This window comes from Eschscholzia californica, unplaced genomic scaffold (genome assembly GCF_041429995.1).
Source record: "Eschscholzia californica isolate CP2 unplaced genomic scaffold, dmEscCali1.0.p SCAF_6, whole genome shotgun sequence".
Classification (NCBI taxonomy): domain Eukaryota; kingdom Viridiplantae; phylum Streptophyta; class Magnoliopsida; order Ranunculales; family Papaveraceae; genus Eschscholzia; species Eschscholzia californica.
In genome coordinates, this window is record NW_028238483.1 from 34,579,093 (window position 1) to 34,601,812 (window position 22,720).

At 34.2% G+C, this 22,720-nt stretch overlaps 1 protein-coding gene and 1 long non-coding RNA gene across 2 annotated transcripts; both read right to left on the bottom strand.

Annotated features, from left to right (window-relative positions):
- Positions 1 to 5,450: 5,450 nt before the first annotated feature.
- LOC147533987 (uncharacterized) lies at positions 5,451 to 7,320 on the bottom strand. The gene is made up of 4 exons (XR_015227778.1): positions 6,746 to 7,320; positions 6,468 to 6,596; positions 6,032 to 6,234; positions 5,451 to 5,759 (listed from the first exon to the last, which is right to left on the bottom strand). It is a non-coding gene; the product is annotated as an uncharacterized LOC147533987 (long non-coding RNA).
- Positions 7,321 to 11,911: 4,591 nt separating this feature from the next.
- On the bottom strand, positions 11,912 to 19,207 carry LOC147533988 (ras-related protein RABH1b-like). The gene is made up of 13 exons (XM_086648219.1): positions 19,002 to 19,207; positions 18,622 to 18,692; positions 17,582 to 17,670; positions 17,218 to 17,329; positions 16,919 to 17,009; positions 15,293 to 15,348; positions 14,436 to 15,191; positions 14,180 to 14,339; positions 13,569 to 13,803; positions 13,058 to 13,134; positions 12,817 to 12,964; positions 12,585 to 12,648; positions 11,912 to 12,266 (listed from the first exon to the last, which is right to left on the bottom strand). The coding sequence occupies exons 1-7, from the start codon at positions 19,116 to 19,118 to the stop codon at positions 15,152 to 15,154; spliced, it is 576 nt and encodes a 191-aa protein (XP_086504345.1). The 5' UTR covers positions 19,119 to 19,207; the 3' UTR covers positions 11,912 to 12,266; positions 12,585 to 12,648; positions 12,817 to 12,964; positions 13,058 to 13,134; positions 13,569 to 13,803; positions 14,180 to 14,339; positions 14,436 to 15,151.
- Between the last annotated feature and the right edge of the window lie 3,513 nt (positions 19,208 to 22,720).

Here is a 22,720-nt window from a genome sequence, read left to right on the forward strand (position 1 = left end):
CGAAACCTTACATTTTTTCTTAAATTCAGGACTCACATATTTAGTTTTGTGAAGCACATCTAATATGTATTGTCCATACCTTGCAGCATTTTCTTCACATTGTTTACGGAGCTTTGTGTCAAAGTATAACGAGTTGTAATGGGTCCAAGACTGATCAAAGTCATCAAATACTAACAAAGTCCAATGAATACCCCTACTAACATCTGTAATCATCGAATGACACATTGGAGCCAATATATAATCTATAACCCCTCTTTCAGCCTCATTTATTAACCTATCTGATAGGTGGAGGTCTATGTTTGACTGAGATGACTTGCAATTTACCATTGTCTGTCAAATAAAAACATCATTATGTAAGTTTCATTATAAATACTTTTTAGTAAAGTATGTATAATTTTTTGTAAAACAATACTTATGTTCAGTAAAAAATGCATAATTTACTTTCTAAACAAGAAACATACAGTAAACTATACATACTTTACATTACATTTTAATAAAGATAAAAACTTACCCATAATTCAGAAGCGAGAACGAACACTTGTCCAGCCCCGTTTAAAACTTTGGAAGATAGATGCTTTGACCACCAATTTATAAGCTGAGCATCGGTTTCACAGTTCATCATAAGCCAATTCACCTCTCTTCCTCTAACATCACTTGTCAGATTTGATTCCCATACAATTGTTCTGCATGTTAATTGTTGTTAGTTTAATAAAATGAATTTATAGCAAATATTTATATTATATTAGACATAACAGAATATGTTTGTTACAATCATCATAATGTAACACAAACAACAAAACATTTCATAACATAGACAACAGCTAAATATTAAACTTTTAATTCATTACTTCATCTTCACTCCTTGGTTAAACTCCTCCAGCAGACCCTTCTCATTATCTTTCACTTTCTTCCAAACTTTGCTCTTCTTCCAGTTACTAAGTGGTTCGTCATCATCAATTGAAATTCCCTTCCCCTTTTTATCCAATTCTTCAACATTGACTACCTCCTTTTTCGCAATTTCCTTCTTTTTTTCTTTCTCGGCCTTTTCTTTTGGCTCGGCCTTTTCAGTTTGTTTCCTTGTTCTGGGAGCTTGTTTGATTCTCTTAATAAGAGAATTCTGTTTTGGTGTTTCACCCCGATCAACTGTTTTGTCCGATCCACCCTTAACAGCTTTTGATTTTGTTCTCTTCTTCTTTACTGATGTTGGAGTAGTCTGGACAAAGTCATCATCTATGAGTCTTTCTGTTTCAGCATTCTCTTGATAGGTTTGAGCAACTTGAACAACGTCGGTGAAGTCGGGTGCATTTGTGAAATCTATTCCCAAATCAAAATTGGGAGTTGAACTATATTGCTTCTCTTCCTCATTAGGCACCAACACAATGGCCGTGCATGGCACGTTTCCATCATCATCTGACAACAACAATCATGTAAAAAAAAATGGATTCATCACAAAATTGACAAATAAATAATATATCATTTATTCTGTGATAATAATATTTTATATAAAGTATGCATACTTTACCACAAATTATAATTGAAAACAGTAAAAGTATGAATAAATACTGACCTTCCTGTTGTTGTTCTTCAACATTTTCATCTTCCTGTACTTTATCATCATGTTCTACTCCATCAGACATCTCATCATTGACATTATCTTTCTCCCCAACATTATCTACCTCCTCATTCTGGTCCCCATTATCTTGACCCATTCCTTCATTATGATAATCATCCATCAATGATTCCTCCCTCTTTTCAGACTTTAGAAGTAACTTCAATTGTATTACTTCATTTCTCAAACTTTCAAGTTCCTCATCCTTTTTCTTTAATTCTTCTCTTTGTTTACTTACTTCTCTACTTAGGGCTTCCATCATCTCCATGTTATTCAACTCTTCATCAAAAGGTATCTCCACAACTACCTTTTCTGTAAACTTCAACATTTCTTTCTCTTCTTCACTCACATCATCCACAACATCCTCATAAACCTGCATGTAAAGAGTTACATAAATCATAGGGTGTTCTGTAGATGCATTCGAATAATTTATCATAAATTATATGTAATTACATATACTGGAAAAAGAAATACAATATATTTATAGAGAATTTAAACTTTCATTAATAAAAGTTCACATAAAAAGTTGATTTTACCTCCTCAGGTTCAAGTCCAGCTAAATCTTTTTCCATTCCATTCTTGAATCCATCAACAGACCACCTCAAGAACCTTGGGGTTCTTGTTTCATTCAGTGCATTCTTCGCATACAGATTAGTATGCATGCACACCCAGAACTAAAGAAAAAAAAAAGAAATCAAAATTACGCATACTTTATAAGAAAGAATATGCTATTTAAATAACAAATTAATTCAAAAAAGAATACTCACAGGCAACAGTAACAAGCAACCAGATGCTTTGGTGGGGTCTTCTGAATGTTTGTCGATCGTTTCCATCATATATGAATGTATGGCTCTTGGCCATGACACCCTGTTGATTGCTCTTCTAGACTGGATGTTCTAATAAATACTAGGCAATACAGTGAAACCAGCCAAAGTAGCAAATAGGAAGCTCGCCGAAAACATCATAATTAGAAGTTGAACAAATTCTATTGCTGGTTCACTGTTCCTCACGCATTTCTGAAGTGCATTCCCAACAACAGCACTTGAGAGACCCATATTTTTGTTTCTTGATGCTTCAAGTGTTTCCTTGAAGTATTTGTTCAAGAACGCACACTTCAAAGGATCAAGATCATTTTTCTTAGGGAATGCCTCATATTCAGAACCCTCCATGGGCATTCCCAACAACAAAGATACATCTTCAGGTTTGAATTCTAACTCTTTACCCCCAATAACAAATTTCTTTGTCGATTTTTTATATCGACAAAGAACATCCAAAATGGCAATTGTAGGACGACTCGTATAATTCTCCCTTAATATTGTACCTTCTGCCATAGCATCAAACAATTGACTGAAAGGAGTTTTGCTAATCTCCTCATTCATTTCTTCAGTCATATAGGAACGTATGCTATTGATTAACTCTATTGGTTTGCTGAGTGTGTATCTGAATAGTGCCGATGTTTTTTGCACCGGTATTAATTTCTGTTCCCCTACTATATCAACCCACTTACTAGAGCTTCCTTTGTCCTTCAATTTCAAACTTTTAGAACTACCACCAGCCTGCAAATATGACAAAAAAACACAATTGTAAACTATCAGCCATTAATCATGTAAAGTACGCATACTTTACCTAACATGATGGGAAATTTTTTAGACAGAATGAATATTTTTAAGGTATATCACAAATTTGTACATACAACAAGGCATAAACTGTTAAAAGATCAATACATATATGTATGTTAATCATAATTTATCAATTTTTCTTCAAAATATCAATAAATTATAACAAATTCCAAATACATTACCTCAGATACTGATGTTTCTTTTGTTTTCGATTTCTTCTTAACAACTACTTCTTCGACAGTGGCCTTTCTTTTCATAGGACTCCTTCTTAATGTGCTTGTTTCTTCGGTAACATTCGTTTTAGATTTACCTTTAGGTGCCATATTCAACCTTTTGCTGCAATGAAAAAGACATCTCATTAAACCCTAAACCAAGATCAAATATTTCATTAAACCATAAATAAAAAATATTGTTTAATTTTCCATAAATTATATGTTTTTTATAACACAAAGTTATCTTATTATGAAACAGAAATAAAAGTTTAAAAAGAATATTTAGGTTTTTCAAGTAAAACTAAAGATTTTAATGTCGATCTGTTATTTGAAAACATCTAAAGATCTATTATTCATGAGACAAAAACGATTTTGTACCCCTTTTTTTAAATAAGAACGAACGAAAAAACCCTAAATCTGTTTGAATCTCCTTTAAACCGAAAAGAAACTTCATATCTACAGAGAAATCTTTACCAAAATCAACAAATCCTCTTCAATATGAAGTTAAACTGACATGCAACAACTATTTATAACGATTTAAACTGAAAGAACCTCACGTTTCGATTTCAATCGATTTCATAACGAAAAGGGGTTTATGAACCAGCTTACCTTTTCACCTGAAGAGATTCTTCAATGTAAAAGATGAATGGAGAAGATGAAAGGATGCAAACTTTCTGGGTTTCTTGATCTATTTAGGGTTTATCGTCGCGATCTTCAGAAGATTTTGGATGAAAATAGAAATCGGGTAGGTTTAGAGAGAGAAAACGTATTTATGAAGACTGACAATTACTTTCTGTTTCGCCTTCTATAGAATCGCCCCAAATCACGCCCGCGGGTTTTGGGAAAGTTTCCTAAAACCCTCGGAAATTCAAATATCCCGGGGTTTTTAGATTTGGGATACATTGGGTAATATCAAAAAAATTATCCATACTTTATGCCCTTCTTGTAAAAGGACTAAAAATCCATAATCTAAGAAGAATGGTCTATAAACCTATTATCAAATTGATTTTGGTCTATATACCCATGGACTCTTAATTCAAACACTTTTCAAGCAACAATAACAAAAAACCATGAAGAAATTTACTATATAACACAATTTGAAGTTCGCATTCAAATTTGTTCAAAAACTTTATAGGAAAATATTAGATTAGAGATAAAAGGAGAAAACAATTAACTAACAAACTTAGATCAAAGGATAATTGGAATGGTTTACTTTTGAGAAGCCAGCAGAACAAATAGAGAATATTGACCGTTGCAGCAATCCTGAAATGTAAACGAAGAATCACCACGAATTCCTTCAAGAAGGAAAGAAGAAGAGTGGTGTCTATGTTTGAAATAGACACTCTTTGAAATATATAACCCTTTATGCTCACAACTCTCCAGAGTCAAGTTCTTCTCTTACATTTGAATCATGTAATTACAAACTATTTATTTGACTCATTGATATACTGTAAATTACCTGGTAATAATATAAGGATAAAAAAAGGTCCAAAACGTAGTCCACGTGATAATTGATTATGAATTAAAGTGCATGAATATATTACTAACCTCAAAGATTAATGACGATGCTAGTCATTTTATTGGTTATACACACACACATATATATGGAGGGTGCAGTAATGAACAATTGTGAAGGAGGAGATCGTAGTGATGGATTCCTATCCGTAAAATTCTACACAAATTTTCACAATGAGAGAACAGAAAGAAATACATGCAACTTCCATAAGTTGTTATTGACTTGAACATAAACAAAAGAAAAACTAATGAAATTTCAAATTATATAGGTTGATCACTCCTACAAAGAACGAATGAGGAAGAATCATACGTCGATCATTCCCAATATTTAAACACTGCGGAAATGGCTAATTTGAAACCAATCTAAAATGATCTTGACTTGACTGTTCGATAATTTCTTCTTCCATTTCAAGAAACGTGTTCATAAGAAACGCCCAAAAAACCACCAAATATGCAAAAATACAAATTCAATATGGTTGTTGTAACAGAGTATGCAATCCAATCATCTCTACCTTTTCATTGCTCAATGGACCAAGTAGTTTGAGTCAAAGAGGAGTTTAAGAGATTTAATGTAACAACAACCAACCCTAATAAAGTGAACCACCTAAACATGATATCCATATGAAGCAAGTAGGCGGCACATCCAAGTGCACAAAAGATAAGCAAACTATTCTGATACTAAGATTCAAACTTTAAAAGTTCAGAAAAAAAAGAATAAGGAAAGAAAAAAAGGATCACCATCTCAAGTTCCTGCACCTTAATAGCCACATTAGCTTTGGCACCTTTCAATCTTGCTCGATGAACCTAAGTGTCAAAGTTTCGAAGGAGTTGGTTTTTCAAGATTATAAACTTTAAGAAACAGAAATTATCACACTAAGATATGTTAATACAGTAATACTTTCTTTTCCAAGAACTATTTTAGTATTACATTCATAATTTTCACACTCGAGAGTTCACTTAAGATCAAGTGATCGAGGACTTGGAAACATGACATAAGATTTATTGTTGCCCCTACAATTTACACTTCACAAAAACATAAAATTTGAAAGTTAGTAAAAGTAAAATAACATACTAACCTGTGCAATCGAAGCAGACTCAAGAGGTTCGACATCCAATCTATCAAACACTTCCTCGATCCTTAGACCCAACTCTCTCTATATAAGAAGCAGGACTGATTCAAATGGTGTTTTAAGAGCTCTATCACACAATGTAACAAGCCTTCTTACCCATGCAGCTGGGGCTAGCTCAGGCTTCCTAATGATTTGTCCAACACTGCAACCTGATTTAAATTCAATAATGGACAACAATCACCATCCACCATACAAAACCAAACACCCAAAATTCACCATAACCTTTAACAGGAGAACCCTTAACAATTTACCCGTCAAATAGAACTAAGAGCACTAAAAATCGTATAGTCATGAGGAAAACAAACAATGGAGATATACTATAACCAGGAAGATGGGTTTTTATCAAGCATTGGCAAGGTGATGAAAGAGAAAAAATAAATACCTTAAGAAAACACCCACCAAGTTCAGAGCACATTGAATATATCCTATCAGTTGCAAATTCATGATGTCTTTCCCACATTGCTTCCTTAATCTTAGCATCTTTTACAAATTTCATTCAAACTTGAAAAATCTGAAATAAGAAGGTGAAGGTACAAATAACCCATGATCCAAAACATTCCATAGTGAGATAAAAAAAAAAAGGGAGAACCTTGTAGGCAGTATAGTCGCACATCTAAATCTCTTATACTATAAAAAATTTGGAGAGAGAAAGGGTTTTACCTCTACCACCATTAGACAACCATCAAACCATTTTGGAGAGAGAAATAAATAAATTAGGAGTTGGGTTAGGGTTTCTACTTCTTCCCCTTTGAAATCTAACTGTAAACTCTAAATCTTTTCATACTCATGGTCATATGAAGATCATCAATCACTTAAATGAAAGATTTGGGTTATTTCTTCTGCCATGGAGATTTGGGGAAGAAGAAGATTGCGTAAGACCTAAGAAGATTTTTCGGTTTTGATATTGATAAGAAAGAGGTTTTCTGCTTTAAGTATGTAACGCCTGAGCTGGAGAGAGAAACGAAGAGGCGCAAAGACTGTAGCGCGCGAAGAGAGAGGGAGACGAATGAAACGACGCGGGAACGCTTACCATTTGACGGGCCAGATGACAACGGTTTACTGTATGTGAAGGCCAGATTGAGGGTTTTATTTACTTTGTTGCTTTTAGTGTGTGAACTAATTTTCTTTATCTAAGGTAGGTAATGAATCTAAAAGTCAGGATTGAAAGAAAATTCAACAAACGGCTGGATTTATCTTGGAGTTTGTCCTAGTCAGCATGTTTCAACCTGTTTTATTATATACACTAGGCATAATCCCCGCCCTACGGGCGGGGAAATGCCCTTTAGTAACATGAGAAAATAAACACGATATCTGATTGTTTTACTATTCTCCTTTCCTACATATTCGATTATTTATAAGTGTAATCTTTAAGTTATTTAAGGTTTTTAAGACGACAAAATTATTTTTGACTTCTACGTTTATAAATTTCTACGTTTATAAATCTCTTTAGAACACTTGTTCTAAAAAACTTCTAATTTTTTTTATGGATAACTCGGTATCATCGTACTTTTTGACACTTGTGTTATTAAAAATCTTTAGGGATTGTGGTATAGTCATTAGATATAATTTTAGGAGTTTCAAGTCTAATTCAGCCTCCATCATATCTAAGAAAAAAAACATTTGGACTCTAATTTGGGAGTAATGGGCGTAAATGTAGGTTGTTTTGGATTTAAAGAGGCCACACACTTTATTACTTACATAGACATATTCAAGATTTTGGGAAGGAATGTCGAAAATATACAAGCAAACAAGTTTATTCCCAACTAAAGGCATGTCTGTCCTACACCAAACCCAAGAGTCGTAAGGCATTTATATATCGAGACGGTTATATTTATTATTGTTATAAGACGTTAAAATTAGGAAGTATATAAATCAAACAGATTGAATCAGATTGGATTTTCACATGAGTTATTGTACAAGCATGCAACCTGAATATTCATACACATTGTTTTCTTTAAATAAGTAAATATTAAAACGAAAAAACTTTTCTCTTCCCCAAGCCTGCACAAAAAACGTGGTTGAAGCTATGAAAAAAGAAAGTTATTTGAGAAAGAATTATTTTCCTTCTTCGAACCTGAAAAAAAAAGACCCAATTGAAACAAAATGGAAGCTATGAATATAAAAGAAGTTAACCAAAATCTTGAAATAACTAATAAAACTTCAGTTAATAATATATAAAGGACAACAAAAAATAAATATCCATTTTCGTGTGTTGTAAAGAATCATCAAACTAAACATTCACATCTGAAAAGTACAAATCTCTATTTTCACGTCAAATTCCGAAATGTAAAAGAATTCGAGAATATTCATACATGATTGACATATTCGTATTGGTGCTTCATAAATTAATTAATTTTCTTCAAGAGAAAAATGAAGGTATTTAGTAGTTGGAATTTCGCTTTTGCAATTGGCAGAAAATCAACACCAATATAGAAGATTATTACAAATTAAACCACAAAATCATAACTCTCCTTATTTCTTATTGAAATTACGCTGTAGATGCTATCTGTACTAAGGTTATCAATTTTCTTAATGAATGAGCTTAAGAGATGAGAAAAGTTAGGGCAATCGATCAACAATCTATTAAAAGAAATTATAGAAGTTCGAGATATCATTCATGAACTGAAACAATAAATCAAAGAAAGTATAAATTAAATATTACACAATATTGGCAATTTAAAATTCTCACCAGAATCTTTTACGAGTCATCTTTAATGAGTCATTATCTTGCAGCTTGAGCTTTCTTCTTCTCTAAGCCCCTCTACAAAAAAAAACAAAGGTGGTTGTAGCTGCCTGTGTTTGTGTAGAAAATAAATACATATGTGAAGTTCTAGGGCGATAGAGATTGACAATTGAAAGTTTTAGTAATTGTTGACGTGATATTGAGTTCATTCGATTGAAGTATTAAACTTATATACCAGATAGTCAACTGTTGAAATTTAAAATGATGTAAGAAATAATAAACTGTGCTAACAATTGACAATGAACATGGGGCATATGCATCATCAGAGCAATCACAACTGTTAAGTCCCTCTGTTAACTCGAACTTGAGAAATACTAACAAATGGTAATGCGTAAATGAAATTTAGTAATGAAGAGAATAAGTAGGGTGTAAATCGATATCATCCAATCGAAATCCATCCAAGCAATCACAACAGGTATGTCACTCACTTAACACGAATCTGCAAAATTTCATAGATAGATTAAGGGGTAATGAGTGTTGAGCATATAGTCCTAGCTGCAACACAACATGGTATGCCACTTATGTCTAACTTCTCATAAAGTCGATTGTAACGTAGGTAGCAGCACAAACTGATATACCACTTATGTTTTACTTCCCATAATGCGACTGTAAATGTAGGATTGTACGTACGTGCATATATGTTGTACGTATTTTTTTTCTTCTCATTTATATGGTTATTACCAATATTAATTCTTGATGTAAATTACACAAAATATATTTTTAGAATCCTTAAAGTGGGTCTGCAGACCATGCCATTAGTGCTTGAACACACACACACAAACACACTCTCCACACACACACACACACACACACACAAACACACTCTCAACACACACACACACACACAAACATTTTTATGTTTCTGTCTATCTCCAAAGGACTGTAGTGCAGATAAAATATGAGTAAGTAAACATTTAGTTACAGTCTAATGTTAGCGTTGGAGGGAGGGGAGACCAATGACAGACATCCCTGATTGGACAAAACTGTACATACATTTCAGTTAGCCAGTGACCCACTAAGATTGAAGACTAAAACTCTATAAATCGTTAGGAAATTCAAATCAAACACCGACAACTTATATTATCAAGCCTACATATAAACCACTTCAGGGACTTTATCTTTTCAGAAGAAAATAATTTCTTGGGGCAAAAAAGTCTTAAATCACCATTTCCAATTAGAAACCAACACCTCATCCATTGGATCTTGTAGTGGATAAAAAAGTACAAGTTTATATATCTAAATTGGATATATTCCAATAAAAGATCAGATGAGAATTATAAAAATTGGATGATTATGTTTCAAAAATAAAATTGAGTTCATAAAATACATAAGATGCATAAGTTTTCATTAAGAGAATTAGATGTTCATTACCTCAATTAGATGAGAATTATAAACATTAGATGTTCGTTGAGAACATTATTCAAACACGTAATATGCATATACACAACACCAAACGATTTAACAACCAAGAGTACAAAGGGGAAATTAGTACCTTGGGTTGAAGGATGGATCCGCTCCAAACATCCAAATAGTATTAATAATTACGCTAGGGAAGGAGGGAAAGATGTAGTGAGAATTGAGAAAAATTCATCCAGAGTATTATTTGCGTTAATGATTAAATAACCTAATTAAATAATTAGTGAAGAAGAGTAAGAAACTGAGAGGGGAAGATAGAAAAGAACTTCTCCAATGAAGAGTTCATCCATTGGAGCAAGAAATTAATAAGATGGAAGAAGATGAAAATCTTCGGAAACATTAATGAGAGAGGGGGAGGTAAAGTAATTACCGAGACCACGAAAGGATTTGAGATAAATGTTAGAGTTAGAATAATTAAAATTCATTCCTTGGATTTCATGGGAAGTTGAAGGAATCCATCCTAGTCAGCTGGAGGTACACATGTCATCCTACTCATAAGCCTAAAGATGTATTAATTATGTTCTAGTCATAAGGATCTGTTTTGTATAATAGACTAGGCATAACCCCCGCACGTAGTGCGGGGGCAACGCCCCTTACGAAATGCGAATAGTGGGACAATGAAATTGAGATTGGTACACTTGGCTACACTTATGTATCGTATGCAACTATGAGTACAACATATTATATTATATATAGTTGAAAACGATTGGTGTTGTGTTCCAAAAAAATATCACCCGGTCAAAACAAAGTTGTTTATGTGATGAATAGGTTAAACATATACAAGTCTGACAAAAAATGAAGGAATAACTATGGTTTGTAATGAAATTCAAATCGGACTCCAACCTTTGTATGGTCGAGAAATCCTCTAAATTGATTTTTCTACAATAAGTCAAAACTACAGAATTGGAAAAGGAAATGATAAAAAAAAATACAGACCTTGGCTTTACACTGAAGAGTGCAAAATGGTGAAAAAAGGAAGAAGAAATTTAACAGACTATACTCTAATGGAGGAGGCCATATGTAGGATCTCGTGAAGCACCAGTTATTACAACAATGAGCATTCCTAATTTAGAAAGATAACAAGTAAGATATTCAGGCACACCATTTAATTTATCTCAAAATCTTCGAGGTGGAATTCATGATGAAGTATATTATTCATGTTGTAGCAATTCAATTGTTTCTAAATTTTGCTCAACTTTCTTTAGATAGATATCACACCTATACTCCGCATTTTTTATATTAACTTTCAGATAATCATCTTCACCCAAGGAAGAAAAAGCTTGAATCCTCTCCATGTGGAAGGTGTGCACCAGTTTCCTGTACACATATCATGACAATCAGGTCCTTACACGGACTGCAGAAACGTGTCTAAAACAAAAATTATAAATGGTGAAGCAATGGGATTTTAGAACTTCAAAATGCAATTCACTTTGTGTGCTTTTGTTGGCTTCTTCTCAATATAATGTCTTCCCCATAACACAGTAGCCTCCACAGATGTCTTGAGATTCACAACACTAATAGTAATATTTAAAATTGTTGTAGCAGGCAGCTGACTCCAAATCTCCTTGTTCTTTCATTTCTTGGTTTAACTCCTTGACCTGAACCAGATAACAAAGTGAACGATCTTAACTATTGTCTTACGAGAAAGGAAGAATTGAGAAGACAACCTTTGTGTTAAAGAGAGATTAATGTTTCTTCTGTTCCTTCAATATGTCATTAACAAGTTTAGGTTTCTTTTCCTATTGTTTCTTCCTCCATTTTCAAGTCAAGCTCCCCATCAAGTTCTTTGACCTTTTCTGATTGTTTTTGCACAACTGATACTTCAATCTTACTTTTGTTTTCAAATTTTATATGTTATGTACAAACTCATCTTTTGACCTTAATTTTTCTGTTAGTTAATACTTATTACCATGAAAAAGAAATAGCCAAGTCTGGAGAGTGATCAAGAATATCTTGTTTGTTAAAACGTTACAAATAGACAAAGACCTAATTGGTTAATGATACCGGGAAGATATTCCAGTTCTGAAAAAAAAAACACAAAAAACCAAGTATTAGTTAAGATAAATCATACGACATATAGAACTCATTTTTACAAGTGAAAATATAAAGTCACAGGGCTTAACTTTTTATTCGAGGAGTGCCACTAACAACTAAAGCGTTTGCAGAGAGATGAAACAAGGGAATGTTATCAATTTTTATCCTAAATCATCATCAACACTAAAAATGGGGTTTCAGCAAAATTAAATAGTGAAAATAGGAAGGGAATTGGGGTAAGAAAAAAAGTAGTAGCGGAGAAAGACACACATTACAAAATATGATCCATATACCCAGAAACCTTACGTTTGTCCACCAAATCTCTCATCCTTTTCTTTCTTTCGTGAATTACAAGTGATTTATCCAGACCCTGATATCAGAAATATAGGGAAATATAGTTAGATAAACAGAGTGATATCTTGAACTGTCCGTAGTATGAAAAAAAAAATCCCTATTTAATCATGTATATGTAGGCCATTATCAACAAAGGTAGAAAAATGTGTAAACAAAATGGAATGAAGCAAAAACAAAAACTCACATTCAAACGAGATACATGAATGATCAAACATTAGCTTCTAATGAAAATTGTGCATAAAGCAAAAGGGTGTGTCCACGTTTGATTCAACAACACTAATGTTGAGGATTTTTCTAAGAGCAATGCCTGTCCATATTTGTACCCAACTCATCTGCAAATATAAAAGAGAACAATAAGATAGTGACATTAACTCCAAATAAGGAAATATAAGAATACCCTGATAACAGGAAACGGAGAAAGATACCTAGTGAATCCAATGGGTACTTAAATTTATCAAAGATGTATCACATGATGGGAGTTGGTGCTTAGGTACATAACCACCTACAGTTAGGAAAATAAAGAAAAATAACAAAGAGAAGTTTTTTCCGAAATATAAGAAGTTATTTAAGATTATGAAACACAATGAGTTAAAGCAAGAAACATAAGAAAGAAGCAAACCAAAAAAATGATTGCAACCAAGAAAATCACGAAGCATGCGAAGTTCGTTCCTTGTAGAATCATACAATTTGATAAAATAAGATGCAATTCAACCTTTACCTGCAAAGAAAAGGAAGATTAACTATTTAAAATATGTAATGATGTAAGATGATAAAAATTACATCGAAGAATTTCAGCGTAGCGGAAAACCCTAGTGGACATCTGTCTATAAAGGAAACTTCAATGCTTTCTCCATTCTAAAATAATCTCGTTGTTCGCATCCTAGTAATTCAAATGTAGATTCATAAATCGCTAAGAGAAGCGGTGGGAATCAATACCTATTATAATAAAATAAACAGTGGCACTGCAATTGGGATCCCGCCATCAATAACACAAGTACGCTGTGAATAAAAAGAAGAGTTAGAAGGAAAGAAATTGCATAAAAGTAATTACAGATTGGGGCGCAAGGTAAAAAAAATCAGTTGCTATGACTTTCCAGGCTATGACTTGCTCGTACGACACATGACGCCCCATTGTCGATGCACACAGTCCAGCTGGGAGATTTACATAACCCTACAGAGTAATAATATTAAAACCTTATCTCACGATTATGGGTGTTACTCACAATAAATGACTTGGTAAAACCTGTAAATATAGGGGCGAACTACAAATCCCAATTTGAGAATTTGATCAAGAAACTTCTATAGACCAAGAGTGATTGAGGTTGATTTTGAGTCCGTTTAAGTCAGGCTATTAAAAGAAAGAAGAATCAAACTAAGTCAATGAGAAAAACAGAAAACTACCCAAGTTCCTATTTCTGAACTCCTAATTGTTCCCTTTCTTTAAATTTTTCACATATGGTCACATAAATAAGAACCCAGATCATGCATCTCAAAGTAAAGAAAATTTTGGACCACCAATTTGCTAGTCTCCAGAAAAGTAGAATTACCTGTTCCATTTATTTGGTAAAGTCGAAACACAATGCCTTCCGACCTGCCTCGTCAAATATCTTATCCAGGCTAATGCCTTGAAGAGCCACCATTTTCGTCTTCAGCATATCAACCCAGCTTGGTTTGCAAATGTAATGTTATAAGTTGCCCTAATTCTTCCTAAAACATTATCAAAATACACACATATTTACCTCCCGATTATTTTAGAAATGAAAAATCGATAGCAATTTCTTCCTCAAGGAGTTGTAGGCATACCTTCATCGAGCAACAAAATATAGCGTCCCGATGGTGCCACAAAAGATTCAATATAGAGTCACCTCCCTCGTGGACGGGTCCAAGAAACTCAGCTCCTAGATAAAAACTGATAAAAATCTTGCACCTAATTTTGTTAGTCCAAGTCTGACAAAAAATTGGTGAATAATTGTAGCTGTATTTGCAACTAACAATCTTGCACCTAATTTTGTTGAAGTTATTTGACCTAACTATGAATTTGTTCATGATAGCACTTCAATTAACATCGTCAAGGCATAGATGAGGATGTGAACTTGTGACCACTTGCAGAATTTGTCAGGCTACTAAGCCTCTAGGAAGATGCTTAAAGATCCCTAAAATCGAGAATTTGAAAAATTCCAGTTCATGCATGCCATTTCATATTATGAAGTAAGGACTTAAGGTAACTCTAAATTCAGTGAAACTTGTAAGCGTTAGAGCTTCAGGACCACCTACAGATAGCTTGGGCCTCACCTGGATGCGAGGTCCAGAAGGATTTATGGCCATGGCAACCCTTTGTACGGAGGAGATCACATAGCGTACATATTGTCGAGCCATGACTGCAATTGTATCCTGCATATGGCTCTCAAAATGGAATTGGAAGGCAATGATCAACACTGAACGTGCACTATATGTATTAGGAGAAGCATCTCCGCTTCCATGATTCGTGGATGGACCCACTTCAAGGCTTGATGCAAGGTCTAATGTACGATTTGCCGGCAATCTGTTCTGCACTTCACTCTGTATAATTGTAAACATTAGTGCGCGACGTAGGTATAAAACAGATGACATTTCCAGCTACTGGAAGTGTATAAAGAAGAGGTGTAAAATAAGAACTCAACTTGTCTTGTATCCAAGGGTATGATCCGAAATCCAGAGGGCAGTAGGGGAGCATCATCTGAAAAAATTTCACCGATCGGGGCACATATTAGTTCTGAGCAAGCCCCAACAGCATTCTCACCTCCTCCACTATAAATCTGTGCAGACCTTACCAACATCATAAGTATTTTTTGTAATAGTAGATAAAAATGACCCTCGCATATTTCATCCTCTCAATTCATTTCAGCTATTCTCGTTACACAATAGATACTTCAAACCTCTATGAAACATTCTCTCAAACCGCTTGTGTCCAGATAAAGTTTAATGGTCAAAATCCAATTAACCTACAAAATTTTAATACTTTGAGACAGATATTCAATTTGAAGATCCGTTCTTTCCCATGGAAAATGAGAAAAGGAAAAAATTACGAGTTTGTTTGCAAATAAACTCAACATATACTTTGAGACAATCCTTTGATATTTCAAATTCTCAACATATCTTCCCTCTTTGTGTAACCAAATTTTAGAAATCTCCCTTAATCACAGCTATAATTTATTTGTTCTAGACTGGAAACAATGAAATCAAATCTATATTACCAAACTCTGTAATTTGAACTACAAATAGTTTTTAGGGATTGTTCGAACTATATGAAAAACCAACCCCAACAAAACTCAAAACTGTACCCACTCAACTCTTTGGTTTCATTTGTATATTCAATTCCATAGATAATAGTAATAAAAGAAACCTAGACCAGAAACAACAATTTGACATAGAAAAATGATGAGATAAAAGCCAATCTAACCTTTAATGTTGGCAAAGAGATGAGAGAGACAAACGACTGAAGATGATGAGATGAGACTCCATTACATTGAGTGTGTTGCAGAGATAAAGGGGAGAATAAAGTCGTGAGAGGTAAAAGGAAAATGAAAGATTTGGTAGCCAAACGGACATTGGAGTGTGGACAGTCAGATTAAGTCTAGGAAAAGAGAATGGATGTCTGGATTTGTTTTTGTAATGTGGTGGTCCTAGTCACGTAGAAACTCTATTAATCTTGTCCTAGTCACACTGCCAAGTTATATTGATGTATATTAATTTTGTCCTAGTCATATTGACGTGTTTTGGTAGCCAAACGGACATTGGAGTGTGGACAGTCAGATTAAGTCTAGGAAAAGAGAATGGATGGGTGGGTTTGTTTTTGTAATGTGGTGGTCTTAGTCACGTAGAAAATCTATTAATCTTGTCCTAGTCACACTGCCAAGTCATATTGATGTATATTAATTTTGTCCTAGTCATATTGATGTGTTTTGTATAGTCCAATAAAACAACACACAACAATAATGTAAGTATGCATAACAAGAACAAAGATGCGTATCTAACACTGTTATGAGGTGATCGAAAAGACAATAAAATACTAAGTATGTAAGATAGGTCAATCCATGTGAACGTAATAGTTCGGATAATCAAGATTTTACAAATGAACAACTTTGAGCTTAAACTGTTAAACGTGGATTCATTTGAATAGTACAACATCACTTGTGCACCTATCTTGCACAAGTATCTGTCAATAGGTGGCTTTTACGATTTATTTGACAAAATACAGAGTTATTCAAATAAAAGGAAGAAGAAAGAAAATCAGAGTTCAATATCACCTTTATGTTAAAACAAGCTTTAGCACTGGTTTCAATAAACATAACATTGAGATCACGCGCTTTAGCCTCTGCTTCTTCTATCGAGACTTGCCTGTTACACCATGTGTGAGATTTAGAGGACCTCAGTGACAGACCATTGACAAACCAGCAGTATATCATGACAAGGTACTAATGTGCCATGACTCACGATTAAAGCTTACTAATAACAAAGCCTCCTAGCTATAGTCTTCGTCTTGAATGAATAGAAGGAAACATAAAAGTGTGTTCTGAGACATTGTATGACAAACTGAAAAAGGTACCTTTTGTCCACGAGGTCAGTCTTGTTTCCCACAAGTACAATAATAACATCAGTTCCACGCTCAGTGCGAACCTCCTCAATCCAATTTGAAGTGTTTAGAAATGATTGTCGGCCTAAGAAAGATAAGGTAGTAAGGAATAACTCGTGGTTCTACAACACACGCATAATACTATACCCCAAATAAATTTAAAAAATGAAATCATGGAACAAGATTTCGAAGTAACTTGGAACTGCAAATATCGAAAGTAGTCGTGCTAGTTTTGCTCATGGAACAATTTGAAAAAGCTAAAATGCATGAAATAATTATTAAATGAGATAGAGATTTCTATATGTTAAAGAGATGTAAAAAAGAAAGAATATCGTACTTGCAACATCATACACAATGACAGGAACAGAAGAATCCCTAATGTAACTGGGAATCAGACTCCTGAATCTTTCCTGACCAGCAGTATCCCTGTAACAAAGGAACATATGAAAGAGCATTTTCAATTTTTTTCATTCACAGAGAGGGATACACGAATTTGTCTGGCATATATTTCCTTAAAACCCCTGCGTGTCATAACAAATGTGGAGAGTGGTTGTGTATATAATATATGAACACAATGGTTGTGGTGCCATGTCTTAAGTGACATCTACAAATCTTCACAATCTATTTGAGCCTACAAATCTAGATCTCTCTCAAAAGATCTTAATTAATGCAACGGCTACGAATCAAAGTGAACTTTAACTGCTGCCATAATTTTTCCACCATTACGTCAATAACCATAACCACTCTCCACATTCATCTCCAACTACGTCCATTGTTATTATACTGATTCTCCTCTTTCAACTCTTTTCAATTTGACCTCTATGGAATTGAACTCAATTCTCCCTAAAGTGAAACATAACTACCCTATCTATCTAAAATCTGAATTCCTCTCTAAATCTCACATGGTTTCTCCCACTCCACTCTCTAGAATCAGTTGCTTTCACCATGAAAACCGGTAACATTCAGAAGTCATTCTTATTTAGAATGGAAGCGGAGAACCTAATGAGACAATTTCATTATCTAGAATTAATGTTCTAATCTTACTGTTGTTATTGTTTGCTAGCTTCATTTCTTTGTTTTCGGTTTCTTATTTTGATCTAATGAGATGAAGGATGTCCTAATTAGAATGTAATATATTTTAAATTCATTTCTTTATGCTTTTTTTCGTAACCTCCTGTTGGGGACAAGGGCTATATGGTATTATAGAATTCCCTTTCTACAAAAAAAGAGGTTACAATCTTCATATGGAGAGACAGAGTTTTAACCAGGAAAATTCAACCCAAGAGACCAGATGCAATGTGCTAGATCAAAATAAACAGAAATTCATTTTCAATCAGAATATATATATATATATATATATGTGTGTGTGTGCTAGACCAAAGTTGCAATCTGACTGTTCTATCTTCAAGGTACATTGTCTTTGATAGAAAATCGATTCCAATTGTAGCCTGATTATCAAGTACAAACAAATATTCATGAGAACAAGAAACCTAAGAAAAGCTAGTTTGCCAAAATTATGTGATCCAATAGCAGTACGAGATCATAACAAAATCAAAAGAAATGTCGAATTAAAGAAGCCCTAAGAACCGAAAACGGCAAATCCCTAACCAAAATAACGAGATCAAAGAGAAAAACAGGATAAATAATCACTAAATCAATCGATCATGATACTAATCAAGCATATCCATCACAATAACAAGATTCAAATATGATTTGAGTTGTTTAATTGAAAAAATCAGTCGCGATCTATTAGTTACCAGATAAGTATTATCAAATTTATTGTACATAAACCGAGTGATGATACTCATTTTACCGACAGATTGATCTCCTAAAAACACAAGCTTGTATTTCGCGAAAGCAGAGACTGGAGCCATCTTCAAGATCAAACGATTCAACAAACACAAGTACAAATTCAAATGATCGTTTGATATGATTGGGAAGAAGGACGATGGATAAAGCCGAGGAGTTTCCATAAAACTCTGTAATTTGAACTACAAATAGTTTTTAGGGATTGTTCGAACTATATGAAAAACCAACCCCATCAAAACTCAAAACTATTACCCACTCAACTCTTTGATTTCATTTGTATATTCAATTCCATAGATAATAGTAACAAAAGAAACCTAGACCAGAAACAACAATTTGACATAGAAAAATGATGAGATAAAAGCCAATCTAACCTTTAATGTTGGCAAAGAGATGAGAGAGACAAACGATTGAAGATGATGAGATGAGACTCCATTACATTGATTGTGTTGCAGAGATAAAGGGGAGAATAAAGTAGTGAGAGGTAAAAGGAAAATGAAAAGTTTGGTAACCAAACGGACATTGGAGTGTGGACAGTCAGATTAAGTCTAGGAAAAGAAAATCTATTAATCTTGTCCTAGTCATACTGCCAAGTCATATTGATGTATATTAATTTTGTCCTAGTCACAAGGATCTGTTTTGTATAATAGATTTTGGCTTAAAATCCTATATTAATATTAGAGTGAACTAAATGTGTGTTTAGGGGTAGATTTTTTGACTAAGAACCCAATTTTTTTTTTTTCATTTTATAATGCGAAAACACTGACTAAAATTTGGCACATCACCCCCTAAAAATTCTGCCAAGACCCACCGTATGACTAATTCTATGCACACATCATTTTTGTATTTTTAATAGTAACTAGCAACTAATAATTAGTGAAATTGTCTATTTTTCTTTTTATTTTTTTGGTCTTTTACACACCATGTTAATGTTTTATCCTTGTTATTTTGATGTTACGCACTATGTTAATGTTTTATTCTTGTTATTTTGGTGATATTTGTAGTACATTTTGTTATGTACCGTACATAACTAAGCGTATTGTACTGTACATATGATTATGTCTTGTACGCTTTTCAAATTTCTTACACTTTTGTGTAGAAGTATAAGACATTTTGTTACGTAGCGTAGATAATCAAATTTATTGTACATATGATTATCTCCCATACACATTTTAAATTATTACATTTTCGTATATAAGACATTTTCTCATTTACATTACGTAAACAAATGTCTTGTACTATATGTGATTGTCCTATACACTTTTCAATTTTCCGACTCTTTATGGAGAGAAGGTATATGACATTTTGTTGGGTACAAATACAATACATAATCAAATGTACTTTACTGTACATAATTATGTCCTACACGTACGCGTCTCAATTTTTCTAAAGATTTCAACAAGATTAACGTCAAAGGTTGCTAACATCAATTAATGAATTACAAAGTAATCCCTCTGTATCATCATCATCATCCTCGTCATCGACATCAAGATCGTACAAATACAACATACAAAATTCTTCTTAATATCATCATCCTCATACACACAGGAAGAGAAAAACATAATTTTATCTTCAAGTTTTCAGATCTAAGTTTTATATAATCAAATCTAGTACAAAAAACTCTAGATATAACAATGTCTGTAAGAGAAGATATATTTAAGAAGGGAGAATATAAATCTTGTTGATGAACTTCCCGTCTCTTCCTACATAATCCGTGCAACACCTTTTAATCTGTCTCAACTAAAGAATACAATACTTTTGACTCTCTCCATTGATCACCACTCATGTAGTTGAAGACTTTTTTTTTTATCTAGAAATAACAAAAATTTGAAAGCGATTTCAGACTTTTAGATCTGTAAAACTTAAAGAATGTAGAGAGAATAGAAGAATAAGATCAACCAATTTTTTTAGAGAGGTTTAGAGGGTCCAAAAAAATGCCTAGGTTAACATAGATCATTATTGACATTGATGTGTCCAAATAAATGTAGTATTAGGATTTCAAAATTGTGGGATATCGTTCAAAATAACTATGTAAAACCTACTAAAAGAAAAGAAGAAATTAATATGAATAAGAAGAATAAGACGGCGTCAACAATTGGTTGCTCAAGTGGTCCAATGTGTTGACATATACTCTAAAGGTCCAATATTGTTAGGTTTTAGGCCATAGTTTATTTGGGCTATAGGCCCGTTCTTTGTAAGAGTTTGTATTCGGGAGTATCGTGCTTATCACATCTTTGATGTATCATTGCTAATGTCAAGGTATTGTGTCTCATTTGTCGTCTCATTTTTCAAGGTATTAGTGGACCCGCTTCACAAAAATCTAACAAAAAATCATCAAGAGATGAGTGAACATCCTCGCGGGCTTCTCTATGATGCATTTAAAGAGGGGGTATAGATATAATTCTCACCTACATTTAGATGCACGGGTCTCTCAGTTTATTGGGCAGTCAGGTTGGGTTTTCCCAACTCGTACTGCAGCTATGTTAGGGACTATCGAGGTCGAGGCAAGAGATGTGGTGGTAGATAGAACCCTTAGAGATGAGGTGGTCTGGACGCCCAGCCAGAATGGAGAGTTTACTCTCAAAGAGACGTATGAAGCAGTTCGACCTGGAGGAACTCGATTGAGCTGGACTTCCTTAGTATGGTCACCGGGAGGTATACCCAAACATTGCTTCATCATGTGGCTTGCCTGTCGAAGACGCCTCAAAACCAAATCGTTACTGGCTAGTTGGGGTATGATTATAGACACTACATGTGTAGTCTGTGGGGAGATGAAGAAACGGATTTCCACTTATTCTTTGGTTGTTCGGTCACAAAGATTATATGGGAATCGCTATTACTCAAGATGGGATTTCGGAGAGTATGTGATGCTGGTTGGCAAGGGAGCTACAGTGGTGTCTTAATCACTTTGGTGGGCCTTCTATTGCTGCCCGAGTGGGTCGTATGTTTCTAAATGACTATGTCTATCATATTTGGAAGGAGCGGAATAATAGGGTATTTAGAAGTAATGTGATGTCACCGGAGCTGATTATACACACTATTTGTGATGAAGTGAGGATCAAGCTGAATACCGTTACCAAACGGTTTGAAGACACCGAGGAGAATCGAAGAACCATCGATCGTTGAAATCTTACTATCTCTCTCCACAAGCAGGTTTATATTTCATGTAAATGGACTCGGCCGACGGCTGTGAGATATATGATTAACACGGATGATGCACTCAACGAGGTGGAGGTGGGGTATGGAGCCATTATTCGAGACTCGGAGGGGGCTGTTGTGAGAGCAGCCACAGGTCAAGTTGATGGACAGACTATCTTCATACACGAGCTACAGGGTGTTGAGTTGGGATTGGAGTTAGCATTTAGTGCCGGATTGCAGGAAGTTGAACTTGGTCTTGACTCGATGAATATCAAGTTAATTCTTGCAAAACCACGTCAGCAATTACCATGGAGAGCGAGGCGTCTGTGGAAGAGAGTTCAGAGGTTTCGGAGTCAATTTCGGAGTTTTTGGATTTTTCATGTCTATAGAGAAGCCAATCAGGCTGCTGATTTCCTGTCGAAGATGAAGCTCGGACCGGGGGTAACTCACTTGAATATTAGTCAACTTCCAGTGGAATTAGTCAATATTGTTTATGCGGATTCTAGAGGAGCAGTGAGAATGAGGAAAGGGT